Here is a 23081-nt window from a genome sequence, read left to right as displayed (position 1 = left end):
ATGATACTTATAGATATGTAGGCTTCGGAGAGCTGCAAAACCACTCTACCAGTCACTTATTCCCTTGAGATGCTTGTAAGTCCTCAGTTGTGACCTTGTGTACCAAGTCCTTCCTGCAGGAGGAGAACTCTCTTCAGAGACTACAGAACAAAGATGAGAAAGTAGGGAGTTGAATTGTTCACTAAAGACCTTTTCCTAAAGCCCATGCAACTGAGTACACTTGGTTTTCCAATAGTGTGTAGGTACGTAGGAGTGTGTGTGTGGGGGGCCACAGGTGATAATTTACAGGAATATTTAGCAGTGGAGAGATGGAAACCCATAATTGTTTCTGTCTCCTACATGTGAAATAAGGTAAATAAGATGTTGGGGCTGGGCCCCAGTAATACAGAAGGATGACATAAAGCACTTATCTGAAGCAGGCACATGGTCTTTTCAAGCTATAATAGAACTGTCTGTTTACAAAGTATTTCAAGGCCCGCCCTCCAGTCTGTCCAAAGGGCACAGGTCTTTATTATCAGAGCCTAGATGTCTCGCTAGAGTTTTGGCTTTCAGCTGAGCATGGTCCGTGGAGAAACCACAAACACTGAAAGAAGCCTAAGACAAAACACGCTAGATGGGTACAGTTATCTAATCACAACCAGAAGAGCAGATAAACCTCTGATTATATTTGGGTAGAGACCTGCTGGCCTTCAGAGTTTAAAATGGGTTGAAGAGTTTTGAACACCACTTAGGGGTCCTAATTTAAAGTGGCCTGGACTGTGACAATTCACATACCCGACAAGCATGGCAAATAGTGAACAAATATTCATTTAAATAACAGGCTCCAAAAGTGCCTGAATACTTATGAAAAGACAAAAGGACATGCAGAGGGGTGTGTCTTACCTTCAAGTTGCCGCCGGTGATCAGCAGTAGTAAAATTGTCTTCCAGTGTCTGGCAAACAGTCCTTACATACCTTGAGATACCAAAAGCAGAAACTGCAGATGTTGGTAGAAGCTGGCCTACTTAAGACTCAACAAACTTTGTTTAAAAATGCTATAATAAAAACTGCAAACCAAAAGATAATTTGGAGAGAAGTATTTACAACATAGTTAAGAGGTTAACATCAAAAGGAAAAAGATGAATATCCTGGAGGAATAATTTCTTTTTTTGTTGTTGTTTTTTAAACTGCTCCGCATCCTCTTCCTTTGTTAATGAAACGCTTCCTAGTGGTGAATTCATTCCATATGACTTAAATGAAAACTTACCGTGTATCTACCCAGCTAGGCTCTTGAATTGGGTCTAGAGCATTAGCCCGTAACCTCTGCACTACAAATGGCAACTTCATATGTAACGAAAAACACACTCAGCACCATAAGAATGAAAATGTAAATGAAGCTATCAGATTTCCCACCGATCAAATTGGGTCACTTTTTCCTTTTCATGTTTTCCAAACATAATAGCCATGGTTAGTAAAGGACCAGATTATCAATGTATGCTAAAACCTCTAAGTGAAACATGGTTGGTACAGGGCAAAGCCCATATTTATGAGTTTTGGCGATTGTATCCTCACCACAGACTTGAAGTTAGCAACACTAATAGGAGGACACTAGGGAAAAACAAATCCAAGATGTAGGACATTGTATTAGGAAATGCACGCTGATGTTTTTAGGGGTGAAATAGAAGACACATGCACCCATTTTACATAAAGAAAATATGGGGAAATACTGTTGAATGTGCCCAACTAGCTTGCTTCAGGGATGGCTGTGGAAGCATCCTTTATACTAACTCCAAATTAGAGATAACCTCAGTGTTTAGCAGGGTAGTTGGTATTAAATAAACTGGTTACAAACAAACAATGAACAACTATGGAAAATTCATAATAGACAAGCTATGACATGGCAAGGTTTTGTGAAAATTCAGACCCATCTTTTAAGGCCTAGTTCAAGTGATAGCTTTTGTCTGAGCTTCTCTTAATCGGGGTTCCATCACCCCCTTTTCCCCCACTTGCCACTGCAGACTTACCACCGTCATTGCTGGCTGTCAACTCTACTATGAGCTTGCCAAGGGTAGGCAGGCCCCTGTTTATTCGTGAGGACTGATAAAAGTAGAGGTCAGCCTAAAGTAAGAAGAACAAATATCAAAGCAGGAGACTTGGGGAGTAAGGTCTTCATCAGTGTTCAGTCAGGGACCGAAGGTCACCTGTGGGAATACCGCGGCACAGTGAGGGGAGGCAGGAGGTTTAAAAAAGCCCCCAGGCTGAGTGTTGAGGGCAGAGGCACTAGACTAAGCACTCTCTACACCATCTAATGTGCTCCTACCTAAGTAGATACCAAATTGGTTTTCGTTGATGAGAAAAGAAGCCCAGACAGGTTAACTAACTTGCCCACGGTCACACAGCAGACCAGAGAGCCAGGATTTGAATTAGACAGTCATATTTCAGCATGTAGAGTATTATTCCTTTCGGAGTGGCAAAGGGAAGGGAAACCAGATGGCCTTTAGAGTCTTTCCAATATCAACATTCTACAAATATGTCCACCCACACCCTGCAAACTGCAAAGAGGCAGATTTGGTCACTTGCACCTGGCAATTGATGTTAGGATAAGCGACGTAATGCTGGTGGTATCAGGCTCGTTTGTGAATGAGGTCTTGTAACTAAACTGAACAGAAGGAATCGCTACCTTCTCCCTGCCCCTTTTCCATTTCAACAAAACATACTGTGAATAACGGCAGATTATTCCACGTGAGACTCTCCTGGGCTGTGACTGGTAACTTACCTATAGCAATTTTAGGAATTCCTTTACAATTACAGGCAAAGTGAAAGCATGCATTCCACACCAATGATTTCTCTAAATTTTTATTAATTTTTTTTTTTTTTTTTACAGCTCGATCCTCTAGTGAAAAGTAAAGAATCTGAAGACAAACAAGTCAATTACATGTTTTTTTAAACAGCAATGAATCCTCATTACAGAGAACAATAAACAAAAGATCTGTGGCACATTATCTTTGGAAAGATCTTTTGCAAATTTTTCTTCTAAAAAAAAAAAAAACTATAATTCTCACAGATCACGTATGTCTCTTTCAAAGGACTATACAAGGCAGCTAAATTTTATTCACAAAAGCCCCAGGTCGCAGTTCCATTGCTGAAGTAGATAAAACACAGAGTCCTCCTTTTCTCTGCGCTGCACAACTTCCCGCTGGGCACGTCACTGCTTCCCTATCCTACGTACAAAATCACTGTGTGGACTACATAGCTGGCACCTTATTACACAATAATTAAAGAAAAGTTCATATTATTTTAGAGATAGACCAGTGATCTTCATTGATCAACTGGACGATTTATTCTTTTTTAAACAATTTTAATAATACCAAGATTTGACTTTCCTCTAAGGTTACAAGAAAGCAAAAAATATATAATATAATATATAATGGTAATAAATTAAAAAAAAAAGGCAACCCTGCTCAGGTATCATCCAAAACATGATCACATTCAGAAGAAAACACACACACACATGATTTGGGACACACGTGTATAAACACACACACCAACATGAACAGTGTACACTTGATATCTGAGGAGGGGGTGTGCAGTCTTAACAATACATGTCGATGGCCTGAACAAAAGGCGGATCCTGCCTTCTGTCATTCAACAAAAGTTAATTAACAAAAGGTAATACTGCCTGTATTAAGCATCGCTTCAACATCTACTTTTGAGCAAAGCAAGTTATCTTGCTTAGGTCAGCCACTGCCTGTCTGAGCAGCGCAGCGTGGCCAGCCTCAGTGGTCTTATGCCCTTGTCCTTTCAGGCCGATAGAGTAATAAGATCTTGGCTCCCAGGGGGCTGTAAGTTTCCTGCCGGTCCTCTTGGGCAGAGAGGAATACAGGCAACTTCTCAACCCATTACAGTACCTGTTGCTATCCAGCACACCACGGAACAGAATGTAATGTCTTTCCCTGGGATAGCGGGAAATTTACAGCCACCTTAAGAGACGTGGTAGACGGTGCTTGTCAACTCCTCATAAATAAGAACTAATGAACATGGCCAGTGGTCACAATTCATTCCCAGATTTTTGGTGACTGACATAAGGGGATTGAATAGTTGAAGTTTATATGGTAGAAATACCACTTGTCACGTTTGTTGGCAAATCCCCCACACCACTCTGCCACTCCACCTCCTCCCACCAACAAAATGACAAAAGAAAACTATAGGGGAAAAAAAAGTCCACAAACTCTAAGTAGAACCAAAAACAAAAGAAGCAACTCACTAGAGAAAGAGAAAAGGGACCAAGTACCGCTCTCTCCCTGACGCCCCCGCCCCCCGCCACAATGAACATATCTCTATGCCTGTGTTTCTAAAAGGCAGCCAAATATTCCAGCAACATTTAAATACTGCTAATCAGCAGTAAAGAGTGTAATAGATGGAGTGACAAGGTTTTTCACAGATTTTGTGTAGTGTCTGGGAAAATAAATCCTTGAGCTAAAAGGAGACTCTGTGGTGGGGGGTAAGGAATCAGAGCCTGATTTGATTCGTTTACATAAAAGATGCACAAATACACCTCCAACTTTATGAGAACAGAAGAGAAAAAGGTGTAAGTCCCACCTGATGTCTCTTAAAGCCAGGGCAAAATGAATACAGCATTATTCCAAAATCCGGTTCGGTCAGCAAAGGCACAATAAATATATTCAATTCAGTCAGCCTCTTATTCTCTGTGTATGCATGTCCACACACACATTTCCTTTCATATATTAGAGATAAAGAGTTCTGTTCATTTTGGAGGGCACAATGGTTTTTCTTTTTTTGCTTCTAAAAATTATTGAACAGGGATCATAAAATAATAAGTTCCTGATCCTGCTGACATTAATATTTGAGGTACCAATTAAGGCAAGTTTTTAGCCAGAAAGGGGTATAGTTTGTTAGCTTCTAAACATCCCAAGATTGGGAATTAAAGGACACAGAATGAGGAAGATAAATGAGGAAGATAAAGATAAATTTCCCCAATTTGTCTTGGGGAAATAGTTAAACATTTTGGTCAAGACAAATTGTAAAATAAAGGTCCTTTTGTTAAAAAAAAAAAAAAGCTTTTTCCATTCAGTATTGAGGTTAAATCATAGCATCCGATAAGGCATCCTTCTGCTATAGCTCTACCCCTGATAACATGCCAGGTGGACCCTCCCATCTTCTACCATAGATGGCACATGGCCAACGTTTCACATTCTTAACCCAGTGTAATTTGGTAAATTTCAGTGAAATGTCTTTCATTGTTTATCAGGGCCCTCAGTCTGGCTAAAACCTTAAATTCAGTGATTCACATTTTAATTATCTCCAGGAAGGACAGAAACATTCAACATTTTATAAGTAAAACAGTGTTCCTCCATTTCCTAGTAAAGATTGACAGACACACATACATACACACACATACAAACACGAAACTGTAGTGCCAAAGGCAAAATTTTTACACTCCATTTTTCACGCATGATGTTCTGCATTTGCCTCACTGTGAAGTGTGTACTATTATGGTTGTTATGAGAACATCACATATTCAAAGGCTTAATTTTATAATCTAGTCCCTTCAATTATCTACTGCAGTACAAATTTTGCCTTTGGGAAATTAAGCATGCAATGAAAAAGTGCATATGACTTAAAAATCCTTTAGGTTTCTATATACAACTGTAACAGTGAAAAGACATTATGAACATGAAGGATTTATCAGCCACTACCCTTTTACATCCTCTATTTTAAAAGTTGCCATTAAGAATTCTTTTGGGTACAATGCATGTTGCAATTAAGAATCAGAAATACTCCAAGATCAAAATAGTACAAACTGATCTCTGCAAGGGACAAATAAAATCTTCATATAAAGGTCAGGGTGGAAAAGACACACACACAAAGCATAAGGCTGCTGAAAAAGCAATCGCCTTTTCTAGAAATGGCTGGGAAACTGACTTGGGAAATGTCTTGGGAAGACTTGGGAAATGTCTTCAGTTCGGGGGCACTCGGCTCCTGACGAGACACACACACTCGGCATGGTCTGCATATATCAGAGTCTGTCCTTAAGAACACACCCTTCCATACTGACAGGCGGCTTGCCCTGGGGAGTGATGGGGTGAAGGGGCCGGGAGTAAGAGGGGAAAGAGGGTGTTTAGTAACCACAGAAGCCTGATTGTGGTGTCTCGTCTCCTACACAGAAGAGCCTGACACAGTGCTGCAAGCACACGACCTTCCAGGCAATTACTGTTCATGTAACAGGCTGCTTTTTAAACGAGGAGTTTAGAAAGGATCGTGGCTCTGCCTTAGAGCAGCAATAGATGACATCGGTCCGTCAAGATCACACATCAGTTATTACTGCTATTGTAATTCTCTTGCTCTAACCTAAGCTGGTGATAACCAAAGAACAGGCTGGATAATAAACGACATGGAAGGAACAGCTTCACACAAACAATTTATATTGCGAAAAATAAGCATCACTCCCGTCCTCTCTACATCCCTTTTACATAGTTACCAAGAAAGTTCTTACATTCATCGTATGGACTTTAGACCTCTTCATTATAAATAAAGATGGCACGCCTTTCTTCACTAATAAATAAATATGACAATGTCCAACACGCTTGGGAGGAAACAACACGCAGGGAAGTGGAATGGGACGAAGGAAGAAAAATAAACCAACTGCAGCAGTAACACTCCTCAATTGTGATACATGTGCAAATTCTACTTCTAAAAGGGATAAAAAGAATTAGCTTCTAAAAATACTACATTCGTAATAATGCTTCCAATAATAACCCTCAAAGTTTCAATGAAAAAAATCTGTGCTTATGGATATGTGGGAATTCTGGGGTTTCATATTTTTGTTGTTCTTTTTTCTTCCCCACTTTTAGGTCATTCAAAATAAACTTGGCTTAATGTATAGAATCTGGCAAAAACAACTTACAGGAAGGCCACAGATCCTCTTCAGTCTAATCAAATCCAGTTGACAGTGTGCACTCTGGAGTGAAGGCATGCGGTGACTTTATTATTATTATTAAGTCCAATTAACTACCCCAAATCTCCACAGCCTCTCAGGGAGTTAATTTCCCCTAGACAAAGACAATCAAGGGCTCTCAAAGTCTAGTTTTGCTATAAATATAAAGTAATTCGTAGCAGAAAAATATAGCCTCTCTAAGAAGTAGATTTCCTTTTTCTTTGTTCGCTGACAAAACTCTGAGTCGGTTAGACAACGTAAGTTTTCCGCACAACTAGGCCACAGAGCAGCACCTCAAAATCCAGCTCTACTTCACAAAAATTAAGAAGCGTTTCAACCCTCTGGTCACGGGTAAGCGTTGGTTCCCCTCTTCCCCAAAGCAGAAAATGCAGAATACAGTCAATGTGACTGCCTCTCGCCGGAGCAGGGGACGGGACGGCGGCACCAGGCCCTCCGCAGCACGTGGCACGTGGAGATGCGGGCGGTGCTGGCGGTGGAGATGCGGGCGGAGATGCAGATCCTGTCGCTCCGTCAGGGCCGCCTCCCAGCACCGGACGGGGAACTCGGAGCTGGGCTGCACGTGCAGTGTCCAGGCAGCGGGGGGTGCTTTCAACTTTATATGTTAGGACAATACCTGGTATTATCAGAGCCATTGTTCATTGGCAGGAAGTGGGGTATGGCGGAGTCCTCCACAACTCATGTTTTATAGATGACCATTAGAATTTATTAAACAAATACTCCCCCCACAACTTAAAAAAACAAATTACCCACAAAACCCTACACCACAACTCACTGGTTTAAAAAAAAAAAATTCCTTCTGGGAATGAACTAATGTGGCTACTGAGATGATGTGAATTTGATTTCAGAGTTGAAATTGCTTCTCCTCATTTCATTCGCATTCTGCTGGTTAAAAAAATATGGAAATGTTTCTAGACCAAGAATACGCCCCCTCAGGCTACATTGCACTTCCATCCTTTAGTTAGGAAAGGCAAGATCATCTCTGAGGCCAGCCTCCTTCCTCTCTGCTTCTGCAAAACCATCCTGTCCCACCAGCGATCCCGCAGTTCTCAAGCTTCAGTGAACAAACGTCCTGGCCACCTCATGGTGCTTCTCTTCTTGAGTTTGGTATTCTAAAGAGACAAACGTCTGGACTGTTTTGAGGCTTCCAATGTGCAAAATAGTTCCCAAGGCATCGAATCCACCTGGGCCTCCGTTAAGGTGTTTTGGTTACTTGTTTTAGCCGCTGGAAACCCTGTCTTGTATAGTGCACCAGATCCATCAAACTGCTGTTGAGGGCCAAAGCGCACACACTTGTGCTGAGCTGAGCAAAGAATTCTGCGAACAAAGCAAACCCAAAACCACGTAAACACACTCGCACATGCAAAAATAAAAACACAAAAAGTCAAAGAAGTCAAGGTTCCAGAAACTTGATCCCCACAGTATTCTGTACTTCCTCTAGCACAGCAAAAAAAAAAAAAAAAAATCACAATCTACTGTAATGGTTTACTAATTCTCCAAATCTCTCCAGTGGTTCTAAAAATGGAGGAACTATGTTTGTTTCAGCGTTGACTCTATAGTGCCCGGCACAGTGGCTGACATCATACTTTTGGATCAATGGATGCATGAATGAGCAAACAAAAATACCCAACATGTTTAAAAAAAAAAAAAAAAAAGCACCATTAGTTTGCTAAGGAAGAAAATGAAGTTTCAAGAGGCTGTGAGGAAATTAAACAGTCATAGCCAGTTGGCTGACTGCTTCTCTACAGCCAGGCAAGAATACGTCCAGGCTTTCATCTAGTATTTACATATATATGCTTTTACTTAATGGTCACAACCACCAAACAGTTCCTCTGATAGGATGATCGATCATCTCCTAAACCCTGGATTTCTCCAAGGGCCTTCTTCTCAAACAAGACTCAAGACTGTTCACTAAGCTGTATTTTTCCTATATTGTTGCTAACCATCTTTCTTAATGTACAGTGAAAACTAACAATAAGCTCAGTATTTTAGGTGATGCCACTTCCCATGTCAAATGTGTTGTGCCTGGTGAGAGCTGATGCCTTTCCTTCTGCACTTGCTTTGCCCTTTTGCTAGCACTTCAGTTCAGGGGGAAATAATGATACCAAATGCTTCCCTCGTAGCTCAGTTGGTAAAGAATCAGCCTGCAGTACAGGAGCCCCTGGGGTCAATTCCCAGGTTGGGATGATCCTCTGGAGAAGGAAAGGGCAACCCACTCCAGTATTCTTGCCTGGAAACTCCCATGGACAGTATAGCCAGGCAGAGACCCTAGTCCATGGGGTTGCAAGGGTCGGACATGATTTAGCAACTAAACCACCACCAATGATACCAAAACTTCCAAAGGGGCACAGTGCGGAAGCCACTTCTAATTTAATTTTGCTAAGATCGAGTCACAGAAATCCATCTGAAGGAAGACCTGTGACAGAATGGAGAAAATGCGAGAAGAGTAAATAGCTACAACTTCCTCTTCTTCAAAACACTGAACAGATGGTGGGACTGTAAGTTGGGGCAGTCACTGTGGCAAACAGTACGGAGGTTCCTCAAAAAGCTAAAAACAGAATTGCCATATGATCTAGCAACTCCACACCCCTGAGCATGTATCCAGACAAAACTCTGAACTAAAAAAGATATATGCACCCAGATGGTCAATTCATGATGATGCATGACAGAAATCAAACCAATATAGTAAAGTAATCATCAATCAATTAAAAATAAATATTTTTCTAAAAAAAAAAAAGATATATGCACCTAGACTTTCACAGCTGCACTGTTCACAATAGCCAATGCATGAAAAGAAACTAAATGTTCACCCACAGATGAGTGGACAAAGATGTGGTCCATATATATATAGGACTACTATGCGGCCATGAAAAAGAATGAAATAATGCCATTTGCCGCAACATGGGTGGACCCAGAGATTATCATACTAAGTGAGGTGACGTCAGCAAGAGAAAGACAAATACCATATGCTATCACTTGCACGTGGAATCTAAAATATGACAAGTGAACTTACCTATGAGACAGAAACAGACTCGCAGATACAGAGAGCAGACTTATGGTTGCCAAGGGGGAGGGGAGGTGAGTGACGCTGGAGTAGGAGTTTGGAGTTGGCAGATGCAAACCGTTACATGCAGCACAGAATGAATGGGTGAACAACCAGGTCCTACTCTATAGCACAGGTAACTACATTCAACAACCTGTGATAAGCCGTAATGGAAAATAATAAAATAAAGACTATATATATGGGTAATTGGATCACTTTGCTCTACAGTAGAAATTAACACAACATTGTAAATCACCTATAATTGAAAACAACAACAAAAAGGCCAAAACACTGAAGGGAACACGCAATGTTATTCCCCGCCCAATCCCCAAGGCCCGATGATGACCACCACAGAACCGTTTACCTTTGTTCTTCCTGGTTAGGACCTCAGCCTGTTCCCACAGGTCAAAGGCGGTGAGGACGTGGGAAGTGATGCTGACGTAGGAGGATGTCATGTTCTGGATGGCGACTGGGGTGCTGATGGTGGGGGGCAGTGCCCCGCTCCCCACGCTGCCGGCGCTTGACTGGGACCCTATGGAGCTGGCCGGAGAAGGGATCGGAGAGAGTGGGGACGGTGTGCCTGTGCCTCTGAGAAGCGGGAGAAAAGAGAACTGGTTCATCACCCAAACTGCTTCTGGAACCGCAGTCCCAGTCACCCGGGCTCTGCGTGTACCTGCCAAGATGCCAGTCACTTCTGTGAGGTCAAAGGGGCGCCCTTCCCCTTCAGGCTGTTGGAAATTTATTTGCTAAAGCACAGTGGCATAGCACCCTCCAAGTGGAAAAAGGAACTGGATGTGGGGAAGGCGGCCTTCCCTGGACACAGAACTGGGTGGGCCGATCCGTATTCCCAGTGTATTCCTGGGCCCTCTGCATCTGCAATCTCTTCTCTCCCCACCCCCTAATCCAGCTTCTCCTGGGAAGACAACACTTCCCCTGAGAAGGTGCGCGTCATCTCTGACATATTCCTTCTTTCATCCACTCAATAAACATCCCTGAGCTGCTCCTCTGCACCTGGCGCTCTCCCAGACCCTGGGGACACATCCCAGCTTCCTTCCTGTCACCTAACTTGTCTCCTTGCGTTTATCACGTCTCCTCCTGCTTTTCTATGCCTTCTCCTGCCTCACTAGCACCGTCTCTGCACGTCTAGCCCTTAGCACAGCGGGTGCTCTGGGTAAATGCCTGCCGCACTTGTGACTGGCTGAACAGGGGACAGTCCACAAGGAGACTCGGCCTCAGAGACTCACAGCACGCCCTCTGCTCTCCTAGGGACCGTCCACCCGCATCTGCAAGCGCGCCTTGACATGGATCAGATGAGAAAGCAAGTGCAGTCACTCAGACCTAAGCACTGAGGCATACGAACGGAAAGACGGGTCAGCGGCCGTGACCTGGTGACACCCGCCCTTGGGCTCTGTGGGTCCTCAGGGATCCTACGTGTCCCCGGCAGAAGGCACACTTTGAAGGACTAGAGTAGGATCCCCCGCTGAGGGCAGCAATTCCTGTCTGCTTTGTTTACTGAGGCTTTCCTGCACCTACAACAAGGTCTGGTATGAGGAAGGTGCTCAGAGATGCCTGGTGAAGGACTGATCTAAAATTATCTGAGTGATACAGAGCAAGAAGTAGCCTATGGCATCCCTTATGTGTGGAATCTAAGAAGAAATGATACAAATAAACTTGTGTACAAAACAGACTCACAGACTCAGAGAACAAATGTATGGTGGCTGGGGGAAAGAGGGCAGGAAGGGATGGGTAGGGAGTTTGGGATGGATGTGTACGCACTGCTGTACTGAAAACGGATAACCAACAAGGGCCTCCCGTACATCACAGGGAACTCCGCTCAATGTTACGCGGCAGCCTGGATGCGAGGGGGGTCTGGGGGAGAACGGACACATGTGTACGGAGGGCTGAGTCCCCCTGCTGTCCGCCTGAAACTACCACAACACTGTTAACCGGCTACACTCCAATATAAAATAAAAACTTAAAAAAACAAAGTGACTGACAACCTGTTATTTGGGAATAATACCTCAGAGGTGGGAGTCATTTTCAGAGGTAAAGAAGTTCGTTCTCAATCAGGACTGTCTTTTTTTTTAAAGAGAAGCCATGTGGGAATCTCCTCTTTTGAACCTGCTGGAAATGGGGCAGGCTTCTAGGTGATGCTCTTAAAATAGCAAAACCCATCACAACTGGGAGCTTTTCAAGGAGGATGACCAAATTAAAAAAAAAAAAAAAAAAATACTAGACAAGTACTAAAGGGCAGGAAATTCTGTATCTTCACCTTAAAAACACCTGCACAAGGACTCTGCTTTTCGACAGTTCATGGGATAGCAGTTCACAAAGTGGGGGAAGGAATTTAGCTTGTTTTCTTCCTTCGCATCTGTTACAGATCCTGAAAAGATGGCAGGCAACTGGTTCTGCAAACTTCTCGTTTAGTGAAATGCCAAGAAGGCAAGCCATACAGAACAGTGGTCCCCAGTCTTTTCGGCATCAGGGGCCGGTTTTGAGGAAGACAATTTTTCCATGGACTTTGGGGTGGGGTGGGGTGGGCATGGGATGGTTTCAGGATGATTCAAGCGCATTACGTTTATTATGCACTTTATTTCTATTATTATTACATCAGCTCCATCTCAGATCATCAGCAGGCATTAGATCCTGGAGGTTAGGGACCTTTGGTCTAGAAGGATAAAGGACTTTGTCTCTGGTTCCACTAGCTTTGCCTGTTGCATCGTTGGGCATATCTAAACATCCTCAAGTTCTGAAATATGGACCCTGTATTCTTTGCAATTATCTTTTTATGTTGCCCAACCAGCAAATATCGTGATTTCTAATGACTCCTCAAAAAGGTAGAAATGTGCTGGTGATTTCAGTTGAAGAAGCAAGACTGCATATGAAAGTATATAATTTTTGACATGCTGAAGGCACACACACACACAAAGAAAAATTGCTTAGTCGTCTCTGACTCTTTGCGACCCAGTGGACTGTAGCCTATCAGGCTCCTCCGTCCATGGGATTCTCCAGGCAAGAATACTGGAGTGGGTTACCATTTCCTTCTCCAGGGGATCTCCCCGACCCAGGGATCCACCCCGGGTCTCCCGCATTGGAGGCAGGCGCTTTAACCTCTGAGCCACCAGGGAAGTCCAGAAGGCACACGAGAGGCACATGAAAAGAGCACTTAACACTGGGAGTTATTTCAGTTAGGCTGGTAATTACCTTGCAATGCATGGAGAAGGTGCCTGGGCAACCTTGGAAGAAGTCTTGAAGAAGTGTTCGTTAAGAGTGCGGGAATACTTTATTGCCATATCTTTTTTACAACGAAACATTGCCATGTTCAAAATGGACTGGCAACGCATGCTGTGAACATAAACATAAGTGGAAATGAAGCACTGCCTTGGAGACATGAGTATTACCACTACAGGGAGCGAGCCACCAAACCTTTTCCACCCTAAGGAACACCACTGGACTTTCCTCATTAACAAGCGGAAGAACACAAGAATCTCCCTGTACTAGCATCAGAAGTAAACACAGGTGAAACAACACCGATATTTGTTGTTGTTCAGTCACTAAGCTGTGTATGTTCGTCTCTTTGCGACCCCATGGACTGCAGCACACCAGGCTTCCCTGTCCTTCACTATCTCCCAGAGTTTGCTCAAACTCATGTCCACTGAGTTGGTGATGCCATCCAACCATCTCATCCTCTGTTGCCCCCTTCTCCTCCTGCCCTCAATCTTTCCCAGCTTCAGGCTTTTCCAATGAATTGGTTCTTTTCCAATTAATGGGCTTCCTTTGGGGCTCAGACGGTAAAGAATCCCCCTGCATTCTAATGGTCAAACACAGATATACACGGATATAATTTAAGTCACAAGACCAAAGAATCTGAGTCATCAGTAAAATGGCAGTAGATGACATCTCATAATAATTAACCACCAGTGGGATTAACCCCTTGACACACATCCTCTCACTTTCTGGTACTGATTCACCTTTATTATTTTCATTTTAAGAAAACAAGATATCAAACTCTCTTGGTAACATCAAGAGATGCAAAAGCAAATGTAATGCTCTTTAGACAAAGGGAAAAATACGCACCATAGAACAGCAAATATCTTCTCCTGTGTTGGTGTTGTGGCATCCGAGAAGGATTTTAATGACAATATGAACCTACAGGAAAATATACATGTACGTCAAGTCAAAATAGGCAGTCAGAAAACTCCAGGCACAAGGACACACTATGTCTGTCTTGGTTTCATATTGATTTTTCCTAAAGATGTAACGACACGACGGCAGCATAGAACACAAACGAGGCTTTAGGGCGATAATTCAAGCCATTCAGAAGACAAGGCGAGGACACGCCTGCTCTCTCACCTATCCACCTGCGTGAAACCAAGGAGACCCGTGTTCTTACCGAGTCCCCTGCTGAAACGCAGGTGATAAAGATGAGAGAGCTGCAGCGGAGACGAGAGGGCATGTGATAAGAAAGTCAAGCTGGAAAATACCAACCCCCTCCCTAAAGGGACTGGCATTTCACAGTTCATTTGGCTGGACTGAGTTATTCTGGTCAAGCACTTCATCTGGAACACAATTTCAGTTTATGATAAAAAAAATTAAAAAAAAAAAACAAAAAACCAACCAACTTCCTGGATCAGTGACTTCTTAAAGACTCCCCTTTGTTAAGTTGTCCTCATACCGAAGTTCACATGGATAAAAGCCATCAAGGTGAGGGCAGGAAGTACTAAGAGGAAAACAACACGGGCAGGCACTCACTTAATGAGGTCCACGGTTTCCGAGTAGATGGAGTATGCCGACTTGGACCCGGGGCTCTCTGACTCCATGGCGATGCCGCACTCAATGAAGGACAAGGCAGCCTCCAGGTATTTAAAAGCCTTCCCGACCTTGTCCGTCTGTGGGTGAAGAACATGGTCCTTGTTAAGCCTAACACGGGCTTTTCCTTAGTTTCTCATACATATTCTTTACAGAAACTGGCCCCCACCGTCTTAGCTGAACTACGGCTGGAGGGAAGTCAGAGACAGAACTTAACCATGATAACCAAAGCCCGTCCGCTCTGACCTACTGAGAACTTTCTTCCAGCAAAAATTCAGTAGGAAAGAGAACACAATCTTGTATTAAGACTCACTTCTCAAAATCTACTGAAGTACATACTCAAGCTAAGGCAGTAAGTACACGGTCCCCTTGTTACTAGTGTGCAGTTACCCATTATATGATTTTCCTGAAAAATGGGTTATGCTATACATCTAGGATAATGCATTCACAGTTTCTTTGTATGTGCTGAACTTTATCTTTTAACAAGTAAAAAAATGTCCTGGTTTACAAGCATCTCAGGTATCATGTTGAACAATAATCTTTTGATGTATTTTACAGCCTAACAGATCCCCTCTTTGGAAGCCTGGGTTAAGGGCACAAGGCGGTCCTCTGGGTCAACAGGGATAACATTTCAGAGTCCCTCAATGGGAATGCAGACGTAGGAATGCAACCAGATACTGGCGGTCACTTAAGCCTGCATACACATTTTGTCACTTAACCCTCTTCTCACTTGGTGGATTTCAGCCAACTCAACAGAGACTGGGGCGAGAGCCTCCACTTTCCTCTCCACACGCATATGCAGCACATGATGCAAGAGCAGCTGATCAGCCTGACACGTGCAAGGCTGTAGTTTCTGCCAACGCCTCCAACTTGCTGTGTTCAAAAAGGAAGACTGAAAACCGTAAAGACGCAAGTGGAGTGTGAAGAGATGGTGACGAATCAGCAAAGAAACATGGTCTGGCAAAGAAAGATGGCTGCTACCTTTCATTTTTAAAAATTAACTTACATTTCTTCTAGAGAACCCAGGCTCAGAAAATCAGTGACAGAAAGAATAAAAATCCAATCAGCATGCCCCAAATAATCAACAGTAAAGGGCCTTATTGGTTTGCTTCACTGGTGAGAATTTAACTCTTCCAATTTACTTATCCAACACTATCTCTTTCATGGGATTTTCAAAATTTATATTGGCCTCAGGGTAGAAACAAAAATAACTATACTAAGGCAATTTGCCAATTCCCACTTCTTTGAGAATTTTGTAAGGTCACTAATGATAATATTCCTGTGATAACTCTGTGGGCCTCCTGGGACAGTGTTAAAGGTGATACGTGCTGCGCTCATGTGCTCAGTCGTGTCAGACTCTTTACAACCCCATGGACTGTAGCCTGCCAGGCTGTTCCGTCCCCGGGATTTTCCAGGCAGGAAGACTGAAGTGGGTTGCAGAGTTCTAATTTCCTTACCCAACAATAAGTAAAAGAATAGAGATGAAATACACTCCTCTATATTATGGACTTAACTATCTGATATGCAAGATGGACATGTTTAAGACATTGTGCGATTAAAAGAAAACATAACAAAGAGGCTGGCCATTCAGGTTTCTATCCAAACCAGCATATTTTGAGAGTAGAATGAGTTAATATTGTTTATTAAAATGGATGCAATAGCCATAGGAAGGGAGAAAGAAGACGTGCATATGTGCAGGTGAAATACGACACACAAAGTTGTTCCCGGGAGTCGTAATCTTGTTTGAATAATGAGGGACTCTAGTGCTGAAAGTGCCCAATGTCAAGATAAGCTGTCGCTAAGTGGCAGGGTACCTAATATTTACTCTATTTAAAAAACCCAAAGATATATACGGTTCTCACAACAGCCTCAGAGAAGTGAAAGGAAGAGGCTGAGGACATGGTATTGGCTGGTGCGGCTTGAGGCATCTTAACCTGACTCAGGCTATCCCGGTACAGAGTTACTTTGCAGATGGCGCCTAACTTTGCCTGGGACCCTCTTACGCCAGCCAACACGGGAAGGACTCAATAGGCATCCTTCTCTGATGAACAGGGACCTGATAAAAGGGACTTCACCCCGCCCTCCCAAGCCTGAGAACAGATGCCAGTCTACAGACTGGGGGTGAAGAACACTGAGCAGGGTGGGTGTGGATTCTGAGGCCACCAGGGATGGATCCCACTCAATCCCCGTGGACCACCAGAGTTTGTGGTTACGTCTGCATGTGGTAGAACCAAAGCAACTGACGCTGTTGTGGTACAAAGTTCAACATATGGTCTCTGCATGAGTTTGGGTGTAGGGAATACACCAAGTAAATAAAACCCCAGAGTCTTAGATGTTTAACTATGACAAAGGGCAAGCCTTATCTGACTATACTGCAGCAGAGAATTAAAAGCAGATTTAATTATGTATGCAACTAACAAAAACTGCCACCTTCCAGAAGGTCCAACAGCCACCAGGGAGAGTTCCTTGCCTGTTTACCAATAGAGCCATCGTCAGCCTCACTGTAAAATTTCCTCTGATGGCACTGGTCCACTGTTCACTGTTAGTCTCTCTGGGGCTTTCAAATAATTTTGGAATGCAGGCTACCTTACTTTTTGAAATGTTTTGGGGTGAACACAAACTGACCAGTTTCAAAAAGCCAGAGTTGTTTTTCAGATCTAAAGATCGGATTCAGGGGGACAAGGAAGCACTTGTGTGTATTACATAAAACAGTATCAGGTAGATCAACTTTCACTCATGTAGACATAAAACACGATGGTACTCTATCTGCCCACGATCAAACCGAATCAGTGAAGCCACAATCGTGTTACTCCACTAGGAACCCTTCACCCCTCACTGATTCTGACCCTGCTGATGCTCTTATGCCCCACGCGGCCCTGCCTTCCCCCACCACCCCCCTCCACGGTTAGTGATGTGGAATACGGCAGAATGAGACGGCAAATATTTTATCAGAAAACATTCCACCCAAGGGAGAACGAGCCAAGACGGACCACTAATTCTGCTTTGTCCTTCAACCTTTTGGCTTCCTTCAGGTGAAAATCGGCTTGTTGTCTGAAAGAGAAGAAAAAGACCAGGAGTGGGTCACAGGAAGCTACAGGTACTGGACTGGAACGAAAGGACTAGAGGGTGAAAAGGATGGGGGGACAGAGGGGTTGGGGGTGTGTGAAGGGGAGGCAGGAGGGGAGGAGGTAGGCGAAGATGAAGGGAGCAGCACCCAAGGTCTTACTTGTCAAATTTCACATGAGGCTTCCCTGGTTTGGGGTTACCATTTGGCAAAGAAGGCACTGGAAAACGGTTTGCAGTATCTCCAGAAGATCCCTTGAAAACAATCATCACAATGATCACCTTCTCACATTTAAGATCACTGATGCAAACCTATTCAGTTGGTGCAAACGTAATTGCGGCTTCGGACCGTGAATTTTAAATCATTATAACTAGGCTCGAACACATATTTATTAATCAAAACAGGAACTATTATAATCAACACATTTTTGCCCATGAGAAATAAGTTTATTTATTCCCATAGTGTAAAAATCAGTGCTGTGGGATTCGATGAACTCTTGGAAAGCATTTTCTGTCTCCTGCTGGTTGTGGAAGCATTTTCCCTGCAAAAAGTCGTTGACATGCTTGAAGAAATGGTAGTTGACTGGCAAAAAGGTCAGGTGAATATGGCAGATGAGGCAAAACTTCGTAGCTCAATTCATTCAACTTTCGAAGTGGTGGTTGTGCAATGTACGGTTGGGTGTTGCTGTGGAGAACTGGGCCCTTTCTGTTGACCAATGCCGGCTGCAGGCGCTGCAGTTTTTGGTGCAGCTTATCGAATCACTGAGCATACTTCTCAGATGTAACAGTTTCGCTGGGATTCAGAAAGCGGTAGTGGACCAGACGGGCAGGAGACCATCACACAGTGACCGTGACTTCTTCCTGGTGCAAGTCTGGCTTTGGGGATGCACCAGAGCTGCTTCTTGGTTCAACCACTGACATCGCAGGTTGTCACATACAATCCACTTTCTGCTGTACGTCACAATCTTATCAAGAAATGGCTCCCTGTTGTTTTATAGAATAAGATGACCCTTCAAAACAATGATTTTTTTAAATTTCTGATCAACTCATGAGGCACCCACTTACCAAGCTTTTTCACCTTTCCAGTTTGCTTCAAATGCCAAACGACTATAGAATAGTCGATGCTGAATTCTTCAGCAACTTCTTGTGTAGTTGTAAGTGGACTAGCTTCAATGATTGCTCTCAATTGGTCGTTGTCAACTTCTGATGGCCGGCCATTATGCTCCTTATCTTCAAGGTTCTTGTCTCCTTTGCAAAACTTCTGGAAATACCACTGCATTGTACCTTCATTAGCAGTTCCTGGGTCAAATGAGTTGTTGATGTTGCAAGTTGTCACCACTGTTTTACAACTCATTTTGAACTCAAATAAGAAAATCACTCAAATTTGCTTTTTGTCTAACATCATTTCCATAGTCTAAAATAAACAGCAAGTAATAAGCCATTAGCAAAAAACACAAAGTGAGAAATATGCATTGAAATAATGTATAACACAATCATACTTAAGAATATATTTCAATATCAAATGGCAAATTTCAACAATGCAAAACCACAATTACTTTTGCACCAACCTAATATTATTTCTCTAAATTAGCCCAAAAGGAGCTCAAAAGAGAAGAACTCAAATACTGTACACTTTGGCTTAGTCAAGCATTTTCTCAGCTAGATTCAACTGAAACTGTAGATTTTGATTGTATCGGGGACACAGAAAAGCCACAAGACAAGAATATTCAAGAGAACAGATTATCAACAAACCAAATTTAACACTTACTCTCAGGCAACACACACACATACTCTTACCCATTCCAGGTTAACAGGAAGAAAGAAATTTGTATTTGAGAAAGCAAATTTTTCCCCCCATTATCACTAATAATGGAAGTATTTGAGATCAAACATCCAAGCCAAGAACTAACCATGTTTTACGGCAAAACTCTGACAGAAAATTAACCCAAGCATCTATTCTGTATTTTCACGTCTGAACCATTAACAATAAACTGCCACCTAAATGTTCATGTAATAGGAACTGCTTCTTATTCTCCCTCTGCAAAGTGAAGACTTAAGCACAAATTACTCATTCTGGCTTTATTAAAAGTGATGAAATAAGAATAAAATAAAATAAAAGTGATGAAATAGCTCTGAAATACCATCAGTCAAGACTTATTGGAGCATTTAAAGATCTACCAACATGTCCCCTTTCCGACGTGACTGTGTCCCCCCTTACTTTGTGTTCTGTGGAGCTTCCCGAGACCTTCCCCTCTGCTTTTCTGTGTTTGGAGGCGGAAGGGTCTCTGTGGCTGCCCTTGGTGCTACTGGCACTTTTGGGGGGGTCCTGGCCGCCGGGGTCTTCCTGCCTCGGCCTCTTCTGTGCAGGTTTGGCTGGCTTCTGGGAGGACGAGGACGAGGACGACACAAGTGAAGGGGGAAGCATTTCCTTCTTTGAGGGCTCAGAGGAGGGCCTGGACATTCTGGAATGAAACCCGATGCAAACGAAGTTAAGGCAGAACACGAACCACGCAGCTTCGTTGTTTGGCTTAAAAGGACAAAGTAGCTGTTGACACGAAAGATTAAGACATCACAGAGCATGAAATCCATTTTTGTGGAAAGGCCAAATTTCAGAGCCTTTTTTTTTTTTCAAACCTTTGAAAAATCGAGTCCTACCTATGAGTAATAAATGAGGTTGACAAATGAGGTTGCGTAACTTGTCATGAAGCTTGCAGAGTCTGCCCGTGGTCTTAAACTTTTACCCAAACAACTCTGTCTGCAGCAGTTACTGCACAACCTGTACCTCCTCTCTGCCCCCGTCACCCCCGACCCCCTCCCCTTTCTCTCTCTCAAATCTCTGGTGGTTTACATGGTGACACGACTCCCTCACTTCTGCCAAAGCTTTCTGTGCTCCTGATAAATCTAAGTTTGCTGCCAAACCAACTGCTCACTCCTCTGAGGTCCTCGTGGAGGAAAGCAAAACAAATGTAGCGTATCGTCAAAATGAACTCCAAAGAGTTGACTGTTCTCTCATTCTATTGCAGAAGGAAAATGTTTGTCAGGGCACGTGATCCAGGAAGCTTTGATCGCCTTTGCAGACTGTTCCTAGCCTCTATACTCACTTTGATTTGGAAGGTTCCTTGTGGGAAGAGGAAGATGACGGCTGTGACTTGGCTTCCTTCTCCAGCCTGACTTTCTTGCTATCGTGGTCTTTTTCTGCTTCACCCTATTATTGTATAACATTAAACTGTTACGAACACAACTGGGCAGACAAAATAGAGAAAAAAAATATACAGCAAAGGCAATGAAAACAATGAGACTTGTGGGAACATCTAAACACACGCGGCAACCTTCAAGTATCTACACTGTGTTTTGGGAGAGGGCGGGCGGCAGGCCATACAGATTGGATGTGATTTATACTGAGACAGATTTGTGCATCAGGAAGGACTATTCCTCAAACTCAGGAAAAGGATGTCCAAAAAAGGAAAGAACCAGGTTTTTCTCTTCCCAGGAAGCGAAACAGTTGTGCGAAACAGTTGTGCTATTCCATGACAACATGTACATCCAATTTATAGAGGGTCCATATGCGGGCTCCTCCCACAGGCCTAAGCTCACATGACGGCCTGTAGCTTCTAACAAGGACAACAAAGTGATCAGTGGGAGTCCTTCAATCAGCTCAGGTGCATCAGACCTAAACTCCTCCGACTGTCAGCTCACCAGGAAAGAAATCTGGGACCAATCTAAGCCAACCCCTAAAAAATCGAAATCCTCTCTTCAAGCCTTAACGGGAAAAACATTTTTCACGTGATCCGATTGTGGGAGGCCCTGGTTTTCATCACAGTCTCTCCCTTGTTCTCTGAATGTCTCCAAGAAAAATGAATAAATTAAAATGTGTGGGCTCAAGCTCTGCTAATAAGCAGCCTGGCCTTGCTAAAAAGAAGGGAAAAGCAGAGACATACCCTACCCTACCCCCCCGCAACCCCCGCATTCCCCAAGCACAGGTGCTTGGGTGTGTGTCTCAATCCAGCCCTTCGCAAACTCTGCCGAAAACACTTATCTCGTTTCAAAAGATAAGGTGGTGTGTGTACATTAGAGGGGAAAATATGGGTGGGGAAAGAAACTCCAAACCAAGGCTTGTGCCTCTGGAGACAATCTCACACTGTCTCACACTCCGTCCCAGAGCCAGACAGGCTAGTCTAGAGCGACAAATGAAGTCAAGGACTTTGTGCAAAAACGGAGAATGTAATCACTTTCCTACTGACGAAATGCTGAAGTGCCAATATTTTAGATACACTGGATTAAACTATTTAAATTGTTTTCACTGGTTTTTTTTTTCCCTTTTAATATTTTTAACGTGGCTACCAGAGAATGTCAAATTATGAAAATGTAAAATTAGGTCGCATATATTGCTACTGGACAGATCTATTTTTTACACTTTTCTAGATGTGACGTGCAAAATGGACCTTGAATTTCCTATGAGCTGATGCAAATGAAGAGCTACTTGATGTACAGGTTAAGTAGCTTGTGATGAAAGACTGGGGGACAAAAGGATCTTGAAGGACCTAACAAGGAGTGAACACGTAATGCAAATAAGCACATCCCATGGGCACAACTGAATCACAGCAAGTGATTTCCCACAGCTATTTGCTTCTCGTGTGGCGGGCAGTGCAGGCAGGCAGCACAAGCCCAGGCACAGGTCAGGAGAGATGAGAGAGGGACCCTGGCAGTGGCCGGGGGGGCCTGCTGGGGCTCAGCATGTAACTCACCCTGCATTCAACAATTCACAGTAGGAACACTTGGAGGTACTCGATGTTGGCAGAGAAACACAGAATAAGCTGGAAATGACCGGTTAAAACAGGACTCTACTCCTGGTGGGTACCCTCATCACTACACCCAGTGTGCCCAAGAGGCTCTGCTACCAACGGCCCCGGTGAGTTTCTCTTGAGTTTTAGATTAAAGGCCACACAGCTGGCCCAGCAAACATTGCAAGAGGTGGGAAATTTATCTTTGGGAAAAGTCATAGAATGTGCTAACATATCCAGACAGATGATTAACTTGCACACGAAAGTGAAGTCACTCAGTCCTGTCCGACTCTTTGCGACCCCGAGGACTATAGCCTACCACGTTCCTCCGTCCACGGGATTTTCCAGGCAAGAATACTGGAGTGGGTTGCCATTTCCTTCTCCAGGAGATCTTCCCGACCCAGGGGTTGAACCCAGGGCTCCCGCATTGTAGG

The 23081-nt window shown here is 43.4% G+C and overlaps 1 protein-coding gene across 5 annotated transcripts in view; it reads right to left on the bottom strand.

Moving 5' to 3' along the window:
- Positions 1 to 2818: 2818 nt before the first annotated feature.
- Positions 2819 to 23081, bottom strand: part of AFF1 (AF4/FMR2 family member 1) — a 197542-nt gene continuing 177279 nt past the window's right edge. For all 5 annotated transcript variants that reach the window (XM_043448188.1, XM_043448192.1, XM_043448189.1 and 2 more), the window contains 9 exons: positions 20968 to 21071; positions 20085 to 20328; positions 18030 to 18121; positions 17794 to 17854; positions 14747 to 14883; positions 14072 to 14143; positions 13199 to 13339; positions 10359 to 10582; positions 2819 to 8268 (listed from right to left, as the gene is read on the bottom strand). In XM_043448188.1, the coding sequence (XP_043304123.1) occupies positions 8147 to 8268; positions 10359 to 10582; positions 13199 to 13339; positions 14072 to 14143; positions 14747 to 14883; positions 17794 to 17854; positions 18030 to 18121; positions 20085 to 20328; positions 20968 to 21071 (1197 nt within the window). In that variant the 3' untranslated portion in view covers positions 2819 to 8146. The remainder of the gene's footprint in view (positions 8269 to 10358; positions 10583 to 13198; positions 13340 to 14071; positions 14144 to 14746; positions 14884 to 17793; positions 17855 to 18029; positions 18122 to 20084; positions 20329 to 20967; positions 21072 to 23081) is intronic.

Source organism: Cervus canadensis, chromosome 26 (assembly GCF_019320065.1).
Source record: "Cervus canadensis isolate Bull #8, Minnesota chromosome 26, ASM1932006v1, whole genome shotgun sequence".
Classification (NCBI taxonomy): Eukaryota; Metazoa; Chordata; class Mammalia; order Artiodactyla; family Cervidae; genus Cervus; species Cervus canadensis.
The sequence above is the reverse complement of the archived record's forward strand: the minus strand, read 5'-3'. Positions and strand labels throughout refer to the sequence as shown.